This window comes from Schistocerca piceifrons, chromosome 1 (genome assembly GCF_021461385.2).
Source record: "Schistocerca piceifrons isolate TAMUIC-IGC-003096 chromosome 1, iqSchPice1.1, whole genome shotgun sequence".
NCBI lineage: Eukaryota > Metazoa > Arthropoda > Insecta > Orthoptera > Acrididae > Schistocerca > Schistocerca piceifrons.
Window position 1 is genome coordinate 469502041 of NC_060138.1, and position 14166 is coordinate 469516206.

Consider the following 14166-nt stretch of genomic DNA (forward strand, 5'->3'; position numbering starts at 1 on the left):
TTACACGTAAATATACGAATGGGCGATAGTGTGCAGGTGACAGCGAGCACCATCGGTCTTCTTGTGAATGAACCTGAGGCCGAGTATCTAGTGATGAGCAGGACTCATGCCTATTCAAGAGGATCTCTCCAACGACTGGTAGTCGGAACCCGTCCTCCTTAAGTGTTCATAATATTACATATCTGCCGGAAAATTTTGCACAGAATACATTATGTGAGTCAGAAATCAAAGAGAGAATTCAGACCGCAAACCGATCGTATTCAGTCTCGGTCAGTTTCTTAAATCGTGCTGTCTCTCAAATAATTTCAAAACCCAGCAGTGCAAAAAACTAATCCAACCCAAGCGGTTTTATGGCTGCGAAACTTTCAGAGGCCGAAAAAGCAAGACTTAAATAATGTTCTCGTTTTTGTGCGGGAAGTCATAAGGAAGACCTGTGATCCGGTACACGATGTGATCACTGGGAAATGGAGGATCCGGCGCAAATGTGAGCTGAGTGAGATCTACAACAGACCAAATATTATTGGCTTGATGAGAATCAAACGGCTTGTATGGGCACGTCGTGAGGCTCGGATGGATAAACATCGATTATCTTTGGGATCCGCGGATTTTACTTCCCGAGGAGGAAGAGCACTAGGCAGACGAAGGAACAGGTGGAGAGAAAACTTGCTGCAGACTGGCACAGAAGGTGACTCGCGGCAGAAAGCAGGAAATAGAATCTAGTGGAAGGAAAACCTTTTAGCTGCGTGCGGTACTCTTGGTCTGATCGCGAAAAATAAATACACTGACAGAAAAAATCTCAACAGAAGGACAATTAATGTAGAGCAAAGAAATTTCAGGAACACATCTGCACGGGTCTCATATTTCGAAGATAAACGTTTCAAGTTTACAGGTTAATATAAACGCGACAAAAGCCATTGCAAATGTGAAATGTTGGTGCATTAGAAACTAGTGTAATCGCAGATCACTAAATTCAAACATACAAACGTGCATGCATCGTGTCGTACAGGTGCCGGATGTCGGTATGTAGGATGGAGTTCCACGGGTGTTCTACTTGGTCGGTCAATACAGGGGCGGATAATGCCGGTTGCATATGACGCTGGAGTTGTCGTATTATAATGTCCGATAAGTGCTCGATTGGAGACAGATATGCTGATCGTGCATGCCAAGTCAACATGTCGACACCCTGTAGAGCATGTTGGGTTACAACAGTGGTATATGGGCGAGCGTTATGCTATTGGAAAACGCCCCTGGAATACGGATCATGAATGACAGTACAACAGGTCGAATCACCAACCTGACGTACAAATTTGCAGTCAGAGTGCTTGGGATAACCAGTGCGAGACTACTCTTGCTGTCATACGAAACCGATTCTCGGAACAAAATACCAGATGTATGTCCAGTGTGTCTAGGTCCCAGACAGGTTCGTTGGAGGCGTTCACCTGGCTTCCTCCAAACCCACACGCGGCCATCACTATCACCGAGGCAGAACTGGCTTTCATCAGAATACACAACAGACCTCCACTCTGCCCTCCAATGAGCCCTCGTTTGGCACCACTGAAGTCGCAGCTGTAGTTGTACGAGGGCAGTTCAATAAGTAATGCAACACATTTTTTTTCTCGGCCAATTTTGGTTGAAAAAACCGGAAATTTCTTGTGGAATATTTTCAAACATTCCCGCTTCGTCTCTTATAGTTTCATTGACTTCCGACAGATGGCAGCGCTGTACGGAGCTGTTAAAATGGCGTCTGTAACGGATGTGCGTTGCAAACAACGGGCAGTGATCGAGTTTCTTTTGGCGGAAAACCAGGGCATCTCAGATATGTCTACGGTGATCTGGCAGTGGACAAAAGTACGGTGAGTCGTTGGGCAAAGCGTGTGTCATCATCGCCGCAAGGTCAAGCAAGACTGTCTGATCTCCCGCGTGCGGGCCGGCCGTGCACAGCTGTGACTCCTGCAATGGCGAAGCGTGCGAACACACTCGTTCGAGATGATCGACGGATCACCATCAAACAACTCAGTGCTCAACTTGACATCTCTGTTGGTAGTGCTGTCACAATTGTTCACCAGTTGGGATATTCAAAGGTTTGTTCCCGCTGGGTCTCTCGTTGTCTAACCGAACACCATAAAGAGCAAAGGAGAACCATCTGTGCGGAATTGCTTGCTCGTCATGTGGCTGAGGGTGACAATTTCTTGTCAAAGATTGTTACAGGCGATGAAACATGGGTTCATCACTTCGAACCTGAAACAAAACGGCAATCAATGGAGTGGCGCCACACCCACTCCCCTACCAAGAAAAAGTTTAAAGCCATACCCTCAGCCGGTAAAGTCATGGTTACAGTCTTCTGTGACGCTGAAGGGGTTATTCTGTTCGATGTCCTTCCCCATGGTCAAACGATCAACTCTGAAGTGTATTGTGCTACTCTTCAGAAATTGAAGAAACGACTTCAGCGTGTTCGTAGGCACAAAAATCTGAACGAACTTCTCCTTCTTCATGACAACGCAAGCCCTCACACAAGTCTTCGCACCCGAGAGGAGCTCACAAAACTTCAGTAGACTGTTCTTCCTCATGCACCCTACAGCCCCGATCTCGCACCGTCGGATTTCCATATGTTTGGCCCAATGGAGGACGCAATCCGTGGGAGGCACTACGCGGATGATGAAGAAGTTATTGATGCAGTACGACGTTGGCTCCGACATCGACCAGTGGAATGGTACCGTGCAGGCATACAGGCCCTCATTTCAAGGTGGCGTAAGGCCGTAGCATTGAATGGAGATTACGTTGAAAAATAGTGTTGTGTAGCTAAAAGATTGGGGAATAACCTGGTGTATTTCAATGCTGAATAAAACAACCCCTGTTTCAGAAAATAAATGTGTTGCATTACTTATTGAACTGCCCTCGTATGTGGACAATGAAATGCACGCTACAGGGCGTCCGGCTATGAGCATTTCTTGAAGTAACCTATTTTTAACAGTTCCATGTGTCACTGTGATGCCAACTGCTGCTCGAACAGAAGTTGCAGACGAAATACGATGCGCCAGTCATACGCCGAATAAGATAGTCTTCCCTCTTGTAGTGCCAGATGGCTGTCTGGAGCCCTGTCTTTTTGAGACCGTACCTTCCCGTGACCACCGCTGCCAGCGATCATGTACAGTGGCTACAAGTGTTTTTGCACTATTGTGGAAGGAACATTCAGCTTTTCGCAGTTCTATTACATGACCTCGTTCGAACTCAGCAAGCTGTTGGTTATGGGTGTCTTTGTAATCCTAATGGCACCCTTGACTAACATTAACTCTCTACCTATAATTTCAACGGTAACTGATGCTCACGATCATCACAGCGCGTATTTACAGCAATCTGATTTGCATCCTGATAGTGGCGCTACCTGCGCCATTCTTACGCGATGGGGCGAAATTTGAACAGACGCCATCTTTCTGATGTAGAAACACACCTACGAACTTCCGCTTATCGGGCACAACTCCTATTTTGTGTTGTTTTTCCGTCAGTGTACAATAGAACATATGTTTGACAACAACAATAATAACGACCATGCTCTGGTTGCTGTACGCGGAAGTATTAGTCACACTGCGTCATTCACTGTTTTTGACTACCAGACGAGACGGGGAAGGACTATCAGGAACTTCGCGCATGACAGAGAAACTGACTCATTGTCCGAGTATACAACAGACATGAGAGTGATCTTGCGCATCGTACTAAATAAAGCTGTCCTCCACCCGAAAGTCCACTTGACCACTACAATGCCTTACTGGGCGTGGTCCTGCTGGATGTGGTATGCTCCTGCTCTCCTACGACGTGTGAACTGCCTTACCCTGCCAGTATTGTAAGAGGAAAAGATAACTGAAGTAAAAATCCGGTCTCTTCGTTTCCCACATCAAATTTACGAAACTCGTTTTGACGAAGATAATCGGCAAATAAAAGGAACAAAACAAAATCAGTAAATAATGAAAACACAAAACCAGATTAGTGATGCTCCCACGTTTTACGAACGTACTAAGCGAAGCGGGAACATAAGTCGGTAAGATCCTGAATTCGTGTATAACAAGTAATAGCTGGGACAAGAACGGCCGGCCTCCAGGGATACCGTGACAGGTGAGAGTTAAGCAGAGGATTGGGGTTAAAGGTGGGCGAGAGAGTCGGGCCGTCCCTCAGTCGACGGGAGCCAATGTCACGCTCTGCACCGCATACTACGTCGACCGGTGGACACACGCCAAGCAACGGACTTTCGGTTACATTCCTTCACGTGGTCAAGCCAGAGTTCGGACGATAGCACCTGTGCCTGATTCTCTGTGGTCACTGTACTTTTCTTTTCGAGATCTCACGTTGCGTTGACAGTGGCAAGTTTTCTCCAGCTGAGCTGGTCAAATATACAGGGCTAAATACTCCACTGCCGTACAGATCGTATTTGCAGAACTGTAAAAGTTACCTTTCCTCAGAATACAGATTACCACTGGTATTTCGAGAAGCATCGCTAGAGCCTTAATGAATTTCTGATACCTTCGACTGTTCTAACGTGTAAATATAGTAAGATCCAAATTAAAGATAACAGGGAGGCATGTTAACACAAAATGGTCAAATGGCTCTGAGCACTATGGGACTCAACTGCTGTGGTCATTAGTCCCCGAGAACTTAGAACTACTTAAACCTAACTAACCTAAGGACATCACACACATCCATGCCCGAGGCAGGTTTCGAACCTGCGACCGTAGCAGCCGCACGGTTCCGGACTGCGCGCCTAGAACCGCGAGACCACCGCGGCCGGCCATGTTAACACACTGGGCTTTAGAAACTCGTTGACGTCGAGTCACTGAAGATGAAATACAAGTTTGGCCTGGTCATAGGTAGACAAGGAAACCGGGTCGCGGTATTTTCCAACGAGTTATTCCGGCATTCGCATGTTGTACGCCGGATTCATCAATATAGGCCAAGACTAATACCGGTCATTAAACGAACTTCTTTCACTCTAACGCTATATAAAGTAAGATGAAACAACGCGATGGTTTGTTTGAACAAAAAAGTGTTTATCTGAACACAAAAGTGCTTATCTGTCGGAAGTAATATGCACTTCCCTTTGAACTGACGTAGAGCACCTACAGGTTAAAGTTCACTCCGAACCACGGTGCACCTTCCGACCTGGGACCGAAGGCCATAATCTGGCACTTTACCACCTAGCAACACCTAAGAGTATATTCTTGGAATTTCAAATCCTGGGCCAGGGCTCGAACCGTAACAACTCTCTTTCGCATGCTGGGCATATAGGCATACGGTAACACTTCAGAAAGTTACTAACAGCTTCAGTTTGTCACTGCGCCTCTGTGCATCTTCAAAACGGTTCCTCGGGAACGGGGAGAAATACATCAAGCCGAAGCTTTGAATCCATTCGTTAGGTGCCCTCGGGTGTTCGATGGATAGAACACTGTGTGTAAATGGCTAGTGCATTCGGTTTCCAATCCCGGTTTAGCACACAAATCGCTAACGCATTAATGTTTCGAACTGGTACGGCACTAAACAGTGGCTTGTAGAAGATGGACGCAGATTTAAATACGCTGTGCCATCGTTAATGAAACGTGTCCATATTACCCTGGGGTAATTTACTTTTGGATACGACATAAAGCCGCATTGTACAAACAAAAATCTGACTTTCACCAATGTAATTAGCGGTAGATCTAATGTAGCGTGGGCGTGTAGGGTATTCATCTGGCTCTCAGATATGACTACTGCATACGGATAGGTCTCAAAATCTTAGTTCCTTCTCTAGAAGCAGCCAAAGTTCCTTCTCTAGAAGCAGCCAACCGCTATGCATTCAGTTCTACCTTTGCGCCACTGTCTTCAGTATACACAACATGCATATACGTATAAGTCCTGTTTGCTTAGGCGCTGAGTGACCCTTCTGAGAGGAAAAAAAAAAGCAAACTGTTACTATGGATCTTCTTACAAAGAAATTTGTCTTAACTGATCTCTGGGGCGTGTGAATATGGGGTCTCAACTGTCACGATGCTACAATACAGATGGGAGATTTCACTATCCACACGGGTAATTTATCGTCCACTCTATGACGCTCACACAAGAGAGGATGTGTGGGTGAACTGATTTCGCTTGTTATCTAGTTATAAAGTGACGCAATTCAGTCAAAGCGCACGATGCCCAGCGTTCAACCAAGAAAGCGCTGTCCTGTGACTTGTCCTTTAATAACATAAATACTCACACGAAAGTATGAGATATTTAGGTCATTTTTCACCTCTTTCCGCCTCTAATGCATCTCACAGGTGTTATCATTCCAAAAAGACAACGAATAAAATATATCTTGTTCAAGACCCTGCTACACTACTTGAGAAGTTTTGTCAGGAATTGACAGTAATAGCCGGCCGCTGTGGCCAAGCGGTTCTAGGCGCTTCAGTCTGGAACAGCGCTACCGCTACGGTCGCAGGTTCGAATCCTGCCTCGGGCATGGATGTGTGTGATGTCCTTAGTTAGGTTTAAGTAGTTCTAAGTTCTAGGGGGCTGATGACCTCAGATGTTAAGTCCCATTGTGCTCAGTCATTTGAACCATTTTTTTGACAGTAATAAGATGAAAGCAACTGAAACTTATTACTGTGAGTTTAATATTGTTCTTAGAGAGGACATATAACATGTACTACATTTTACTATCATATTTTGCTATTCGGCTAAACTAAACGAAACGACACCATAATAGTTTGATTCTGTTCAGTATATTACTGTCTTTGTCGACAATTCGGTTCCCATCTCACAGTCTGTTACGCCGACTTGCAATGTAAACAAACAGCATCGCGTTTTCATTCTTAAAAATGAGGATGTTCTCCAATGTAGTTACCGTTATTAATTACGATCTCTCTGTGCATACATACAGAATGGTATAAGTTTTTATGTGTGGCACTATTACTAGATGAATTAATAATTATATATGCACACTTGACAGATATCTAGCTTGGCGGGTAAGAAGAAATACGTAAAAAAAATAAAAAATATCCGAAATAAATTAGACAGCCTCCAAAACAGAAACACCGTGAAACTAACACATTTACTCGCGATGTATTCTCCTATAACGTTGCGACGTATTTCCTATAACGTTGTCAACACAATTTCTGCAAATCTTACAATGAATTTATCTACGCTGCGTTAGAAAACTGAACACATACAATTTCGCGAATGGCAGAACAAGATCATGGTAACCTGACGCTTCTGTTCACGCATCTCATTTATTATTTACGGTATATTTTGCCTCGAATCGAGTTCAACATCCAAAAGCTGGTGATGTCATTCCAAATGGATTAACCCAGCTTCATCAGATAAGCTGTTGGGTATATCTAAACTGTTCAACGTGCGTTTTAGAGGGACAGCGCCTGTAGCATTCACGCAGTTCAGTGAGGCTAGGCAGCAACGACGCCTGAAGTAAGTAGTTTTCTACAGCAAACGGAAGGCGAAGTATTGCAATTATAGAAGGTCCAAAACTATCAACAATCCAGTATCTGACGGGAGCAAACTGTCATTACCAATTGAAAAGTTTGCCGGCCGGAGTGGCCGTGCGGTTCTAGGCGCTACAGTCTGGAACCGAGCGACCGCTACGGTCGCAGGTTCGAATCCTGCCTCGGGAATAGATGTGTGTGATGTCCTTAGGTTAGTTAGGTTTAACTAGTTCTAAGTTCTAGGGGACTAATGACCTCAGAAGTTGAGTCCCATAGTGCTCAGAGCCAATTGAAAAGTTACGCTCTGCCCTCTACTGCCCCTCCTCCCCACCCAGCCGTGGTGTTTTTCGTAGAATACAAAGTGTCCTAAATGGAACGGTCAGTGTTCAGGGATATGACACGAACGAACATTCGAAACATTGGCATACTTTAACAACTATGAGCACTACATCTTCGATACAGTGAAACACGTATGTTGCACTGCAAGCTGTTTGGTTTCCATACTTTTGGAGGAGGTAGCATGGACCAAAATATACCTAGTAAACAAGGGCTCTAAAGTGCACACCTTCGGAACCATGAACAGGACTTGTTCCTCATCGCTGTGTGAAATGCCTCTTCTTCTGAAGCAACTGCTCATAGCTCTCAATGTATCCATTTTAGAGCCGATGTTTACTAGACTTTTTTGTTTCGAATGATCGTTCCTGTCATATCCCTGCATACTGATCATTCCTCCAGGAACACCCTGTATGTACAACATACAGGATATGTAAATAATACACAGAAAAAATAATCAAACTTTTCTATTACATGTATTCTCAACAAACATTTCAGTTATCGTTATCACAGGTAAAAAGTGCGTTAAATGTGGTGGGAAAGCAGGCATCAGGCTACGCTACATATCAGTCTGTTAACCACATGCTTCATTTCGCACTCACATTCATTGGCACTATCACTCTCTAGCCTTACCATTAACTATGCACTTCGCCGATTAAATACATATGGTAATAATAAGTCTTTAGGAAGTTTATATAAGTTTTCCCTAGTGCCAGTAATCAACTCATTCTAAGTGCAAACAATGACAGCTATTTCGTTTTGGGAGTATCCTCCAATGTGAGAGTCACGAAAGTGTAGGTGATGCAGTTCAGTAGAGGGTAGTGGTCTCCTGTCTGATTTAATTTTAAATGGCTGTGCGAAGAATTTGCTCACATTTGCTCCTATTCCGTCTGATAAATGTTACGAGTTCACGAAAAAGAACCATGCTTTATCGAAATCTTTTGGAAGCAAACAGAAATTCAAAGGATTAGTCTTTTACAAATCAAAACGAACGCAGAACACACTTATGTTCTTGTTATCCAGCTATCAATTTAATCACTGTACTTTAATTCCCGGTATGCGCCCTTCGTACGTTCTACCCGGTGCAAGATACACCGCCACAATACTGCACAACTGTTGAATGAAAGCCCGCATCTCGTGGTCGTGCGGTAGCGTTCTCGCTTCCCACGCCCGGGTTCGATTCCCGACGGGGTCAGGAATTTTCTCTGCCTCGTGATGGCTGAGTGTTGTGTGCTGTCCTTAGGTTAGTTAGGTTTAAGTAGTTCTAAGTTCTAGGCGACTGATGACCATAGATGTTAAGTCCCATAGTGCTCAGAGCCATTCGAGCCATTGTTGAATGAAACACTACAGACACGTTTTGACAACAGAATGCCTATACAATTCAACGTAACGGGATTCGGCTAAGCGACGGCTCTCCACCTACGTCAACGCATTGTCTCGCACAACACAGCATCCAGAGGGCGTGTGTTGATTGCTAATCCATGCCGATCAGAGAAAGAGCGCTTCCTGTCGATTCTGTTGTCTGCTTTTTTACTACCAAGCGTACATCACCTGGTCCATCCCCTTTCAAGTTCATCTTCGTTGTTGCATTTCAACTTGAACCAAAGCAAGTTTCATCATGAATCTGTAACTCTAGAGAAACAAGAATGTCGATTCTGCTTTTGCTACTCCATATTCACAACCATTACAAACCGGTTCACCCACTCAATCTAAGATTCTTATAGCAAAAGCGGTTATGGAAACGACGTGAAAAGTCAATATATGCCGCTAAGCATCAGAGGCCACGGGCAATGCTCTTCTCCGCTCAAACAACGGTTAGTCAAAAGCACAGTGACGCTAATACATACGCACTTGTAATGTTCGTAGGTATCAAAGTAGCAGAGCTATACATGTGCAAGGTGTTACTCCGGTACTAGAATGGCATAATACGGCCAACAATCCATATACCTACACATACAATTATACAGCTGGACAGTGTAACAGCACTACAAATTCAAATTTCAAGACTCGATTCCTGTTTTCAAAACAGCAACATAAATAACCAGAGCTAAATGTGGCGTATTAACTGATTGTCACATCTAACAAGGTTTTTATGCTATCTTCGCCTACTTTGGTATGTTTCTGAGGGATCATTGCTACAAATATCCTTTACAATGTTAGCAATACGGATTTGCCACTCCAAGCGATGAAGATCATGGGAGTAACTTCCTAATCTTTAAACAAAACAAAAAAATATAAAAACTGCCATATTCGTCTAATCGAAAGAACAGTACTTACTGTATATGGGTAAAGAAGGGAGATAAAATAACCGGTGGGTTGGCGTTCTGAATGGGAGTACCCAGCAAAACCATGGCATACCGGTGTGGAAATTGTTATGTCTCGGTACAATATCGCGATCAAAGAAAATGATATAACTATTCGAAATAGTAATTAATGAGGAGCTTTCCGTTCCATTCCAGCCGTTTCACCACAATGAGAATTGTTATCACTTCTTGTGTATCTATCCATTACAAGTTTCAGAGGAAGATGCAGATTCTGCAACTTTGCATTAAACCATAAGATAAAATGTCCTGGATATACGCACATTCGCATAAACAAACGAATACTTGTTCAGTTGTTAACTCCTATATATTTGTGCAAAGCAATTTCGACAATGAATTCTATACATAATGCACAAAGGCAGGAGTCCACTGTTTTTCGACACCTACACGTTATGTCACACAGACACTTCATTGTTACAGATGTAACGTAAGATTCACCTTCGTTTGTGTATACTAAGCTTCCTGAAGGGCATTTTGAATCTTGGACAGACTTGACACTTCTATTCAAGGTCAGCAAGTGATTATGTGCCAGCAGTGATGGACATGGGTTCTTTTTCTTTTCGTTCCAGTAATCTTTATTTCTACGTGTCACAGGAGTATGAATCCTAACATGTTTGTCAATAACGACTGGTTTGTGTGACATTTTAACCTGAAAAAAAAATATTTAGTGCAAAATGTTTTAACCGAGATGCAATGCAAACCACGGTCAACTGTCTTCAGAAGAGGTAAAAAAAGCTTTTATGCAAACGTCCTACTTCATGCCACCAATATATGCATACATATGAAATTAAGTCTTGATTAGACGATATGATAGGAGTATCCTGATTGACTTCCAGCTTTACAACAACATGTACTTGATATTTATTTTTCTATCTTTACCATAAACGCTACAGCCTAAAATAATATGGTGTGTGCAAGTAACAATATCATACATAATTTAACGTTCCTAACAAGGTTGATTGACCGAATAAAATGCTGACTGAAAGGGCCCTTCGTTTGTCATGTTGATGCATTTCTTCAAATTTTAACCACTACAGATATAGTGTTTCTCCAGAACCTATCAGCTATTATTTGTGTATATTGCTCAAAGAGCTTCTATTTATTTGCTAGTCTCCAACCAACAATTCTTTTTGCGTTATACATTTTACTAAGAATAACACGTAACAATTTGTTGTAGACCTACAGATAAGCAAAAGTAGGAAAGATAATCTTCGGTGTTTAATTAGTATACAAGCAACACACACTCACCTTGAAGACTTCCGAAAAGAATCCAGATCCTATTTTCTCACAAGTGAAGTCGTCCAGTCTGTTCAGAGCAGATACAGCATGCCTTAAAGCTTGACATGATGATCCAGTCATCCGATTATTTTTTGTCGTTCCACTGTTCCCTTCCACATCTTCCTTTGCCACCCCTGCCGGATGCAAGGGCGGAATTAGATCTGTATCACATATCTGAAAATGTCTTTCACTCGCCGGTTGAAGTTCACAGTAACCGCTATCACTACCTCGGCTATTTGGCTGTCTTAACATTATTAAAGCTCATACACAAGTCACTGGTTTACAATGTTGATTGCGTTTTCTCACTTTACGTTATAAGGCAGTACGAACTTGGCGCTCCAAAACTATGTATACATTTCAGAAAGCACGCTGCACGTAAATATTTCTCTGTGTACATAACAAATAACGGTAGAATTTCTGCTGTTAATGTCATGTCTGCACACCAGTGTTTACACTCACCGGTAACATCACATGTTCACGACTGAAAACAGTAACTGCCAGACAGCGGCCTTAAGTAACCAAGTCACGGCAATACAGTAAAATAAAATTATTCATTGACTTTGCGGCAGTTGTGCTTCTGGTCAGTAAAAATTTCGAACGAGTTGTCACTTCTCCATTCACTAGGAGCGAACTATTTATCACCATTGTACACCAAAACAAACACGTATCAGATCATCTTTGGCTTTTAAAGATGCTCTAAAGTGACCAAAGTACGTGGCTGCGTGTGCATGCGCTCCGTCAGCTTCTCTCACCACTAATGAACTAAAAAACCTTGGAAGAACTTTCACCAGATACACCACTCAACCGCCATTTTAGAACTGCAGCGCGCTCTGCGGCACTCGGGGAGAACTAACGTGTGACGTCACACCAATTACCTGCCACATAGCATGCTGACTGAGCGGCGGCACGCTTTCGAAACAAGAACTCATTGCATCGCTCATTTCTGCGTAAGTAAGAGTCCAACGTCTGTGTCACAAGATTTAGTATTATTTTGCAGACAATGTTTGTTATCTGTGTCCTGTTAATGTAAAATATAACTTCACCAGTTTATTTTTTAGCGCAAGAACTAGAAGTAAAACGTTTTTGTTAGCACCAAGATCGTTTAAAATGAGTTTCCTTGGTCGAACTTAACGTAGAGTGACATCGTGAGTTCCGCAGGCTGAAAGAATACAGAGCCCATGAATTAAAATAATATCTTGCGACACAAAATTATCTACCCTAATATTTTCTTATTACAGACCGACGTCGGTAGTTTATCGACAGTGTCAAAGCATCAACATTGCTAAACAGTTAACCTTATGAAATATCCCTGCATAGTTATCAAAAACAATGATTTTAATGTAACTGCTTCTGAATTGCAATGCCCTTTAATTCTATACGCCAGGATAAAACTAACTCACTGTCACGGTGGACGTGAAACGTTGTGAGCTTTCTTGAGAGTGCTGAACTCATCACACAATCGGTCCACAAACCATGGAAGTATAAGGAAGTGTGTAAATTTCAAAGAATGCAAAAATCAACTGATGTAAGACTAAGTTACGTCTCTTTTTTACAAAACACTAATTCTTTTCCACCGACAAAAATACACGGGCTCATTCCAGTAATTCTTTCTGCACACAGCCATTTTATAGTAATAAAAACTAAAGGATGGACAATATTACGTTGACAGTTGTACAAAGTAGTGGTATTGCATTCATCTGGCAGATTATTAGCCAAGTATGTGAAACATAGAGCGTCCTGCACCCGTTTTCAGGCATTTGCTACATTGAAAGTAAACATATGAATCTCCGATATCAAATGTTGTGGAAAAATATGGATTAATTCATGATATAACAAGAGATAAATTTGTCCGGCCTTAGGAAGATCGATAAGGACGATTTTATGTTAACCTGTGAAGTTAAATCAAAAAGAGAATTTCACTTATGGTTAATGCAGAACACATTATCAACTTCGAAAGTGCATGGATATTAAAAATGTGGACATGTGCAAGCAGACAAGTGTCATATGCATAAACTGTGTTTTATAATCCATATTATACATGTCTCAAGTTTGCACAGATAGTACTAAAAACAGACGAGAACTGCTTTGTACACACAGTGGTGATATGAACGTAAACACCTGAAGATCACCTTTCGCTCCTCTAAATGTATTGTAAGGACATTTTAATAAAAATGAAGTGGCTTTTGTACTACCTTTCGCCGCGCGGGATTAGCCGAGCGGTCAATGGGCGCTGTGCGGCAGGTGCCGGCGGAGGTTCGAGTCCTCCCTCGGGCATGGGTGTGTGTGTGTGTGTGTGTGTGTGTGTGTGTGTGTGTGTGTGTGTGTGTGTGTGTGTGTGTGTCCATAGGATAATTTAGGTTAAGTAGTGTGTAAGCTTAGGGACTGATGACCTTAGCAATTAAGTCCCATAAGATTTCACACATTTTTGAACTACCTTTCATCCACCGATAATGATTTTGATTGGAACACCGCCATTTCCACACGCCTTTCCTTCTTTGATGCCTCAAATGGCAAATTTCTCCTCTAGCATTATTTCCGTAATGCAATTATTTTCGTTATTTGCTATCTGTTTTTTCTGATTCATCTCCTGACTACACAAAGAATTGTTCGAACGCTAGTACAATCTTTTCTGTGTTGTTTACTGTTATCCACCTTAAGTTTCTGTGTTGATTTTTTAATAATCTTATTGTTTACAAATGCTACTGTTATCGAATTTTCGTTACTTATTCACAAATCCTCTTGAAGACATGCAGGAGTAATTTTATTTAGGTCAGCGTATTCTATCACGTGTTTTT

The 14166-nt window shown here is 42.5% G+C and overlaps 1 protein-coding gene across 1 annotated transcript in view; it reads right to left on the reverse strand.

Annotated features, from left to right (window-relative positions):
• The window catches only part of LOC124794258, a 265910-nt gene extending 253736 nt beyond the window's left edge, over positions 1-12174 (reverse strand). The window contains exon 1 of the mRNA XM_047258083.1: positions 11342-12174. Coding sequence (XP_047114039.1) covers positions 11342-11623 — 282 coding nt within the window. The 5' untranslated portion in view covers positions 11624-12174. The remainder of the gene's footprint in view (positions 1-11341) is intronic.
• Between the last annotated feature and the right edge of the window lie 1992 nt (positions 12175-14166).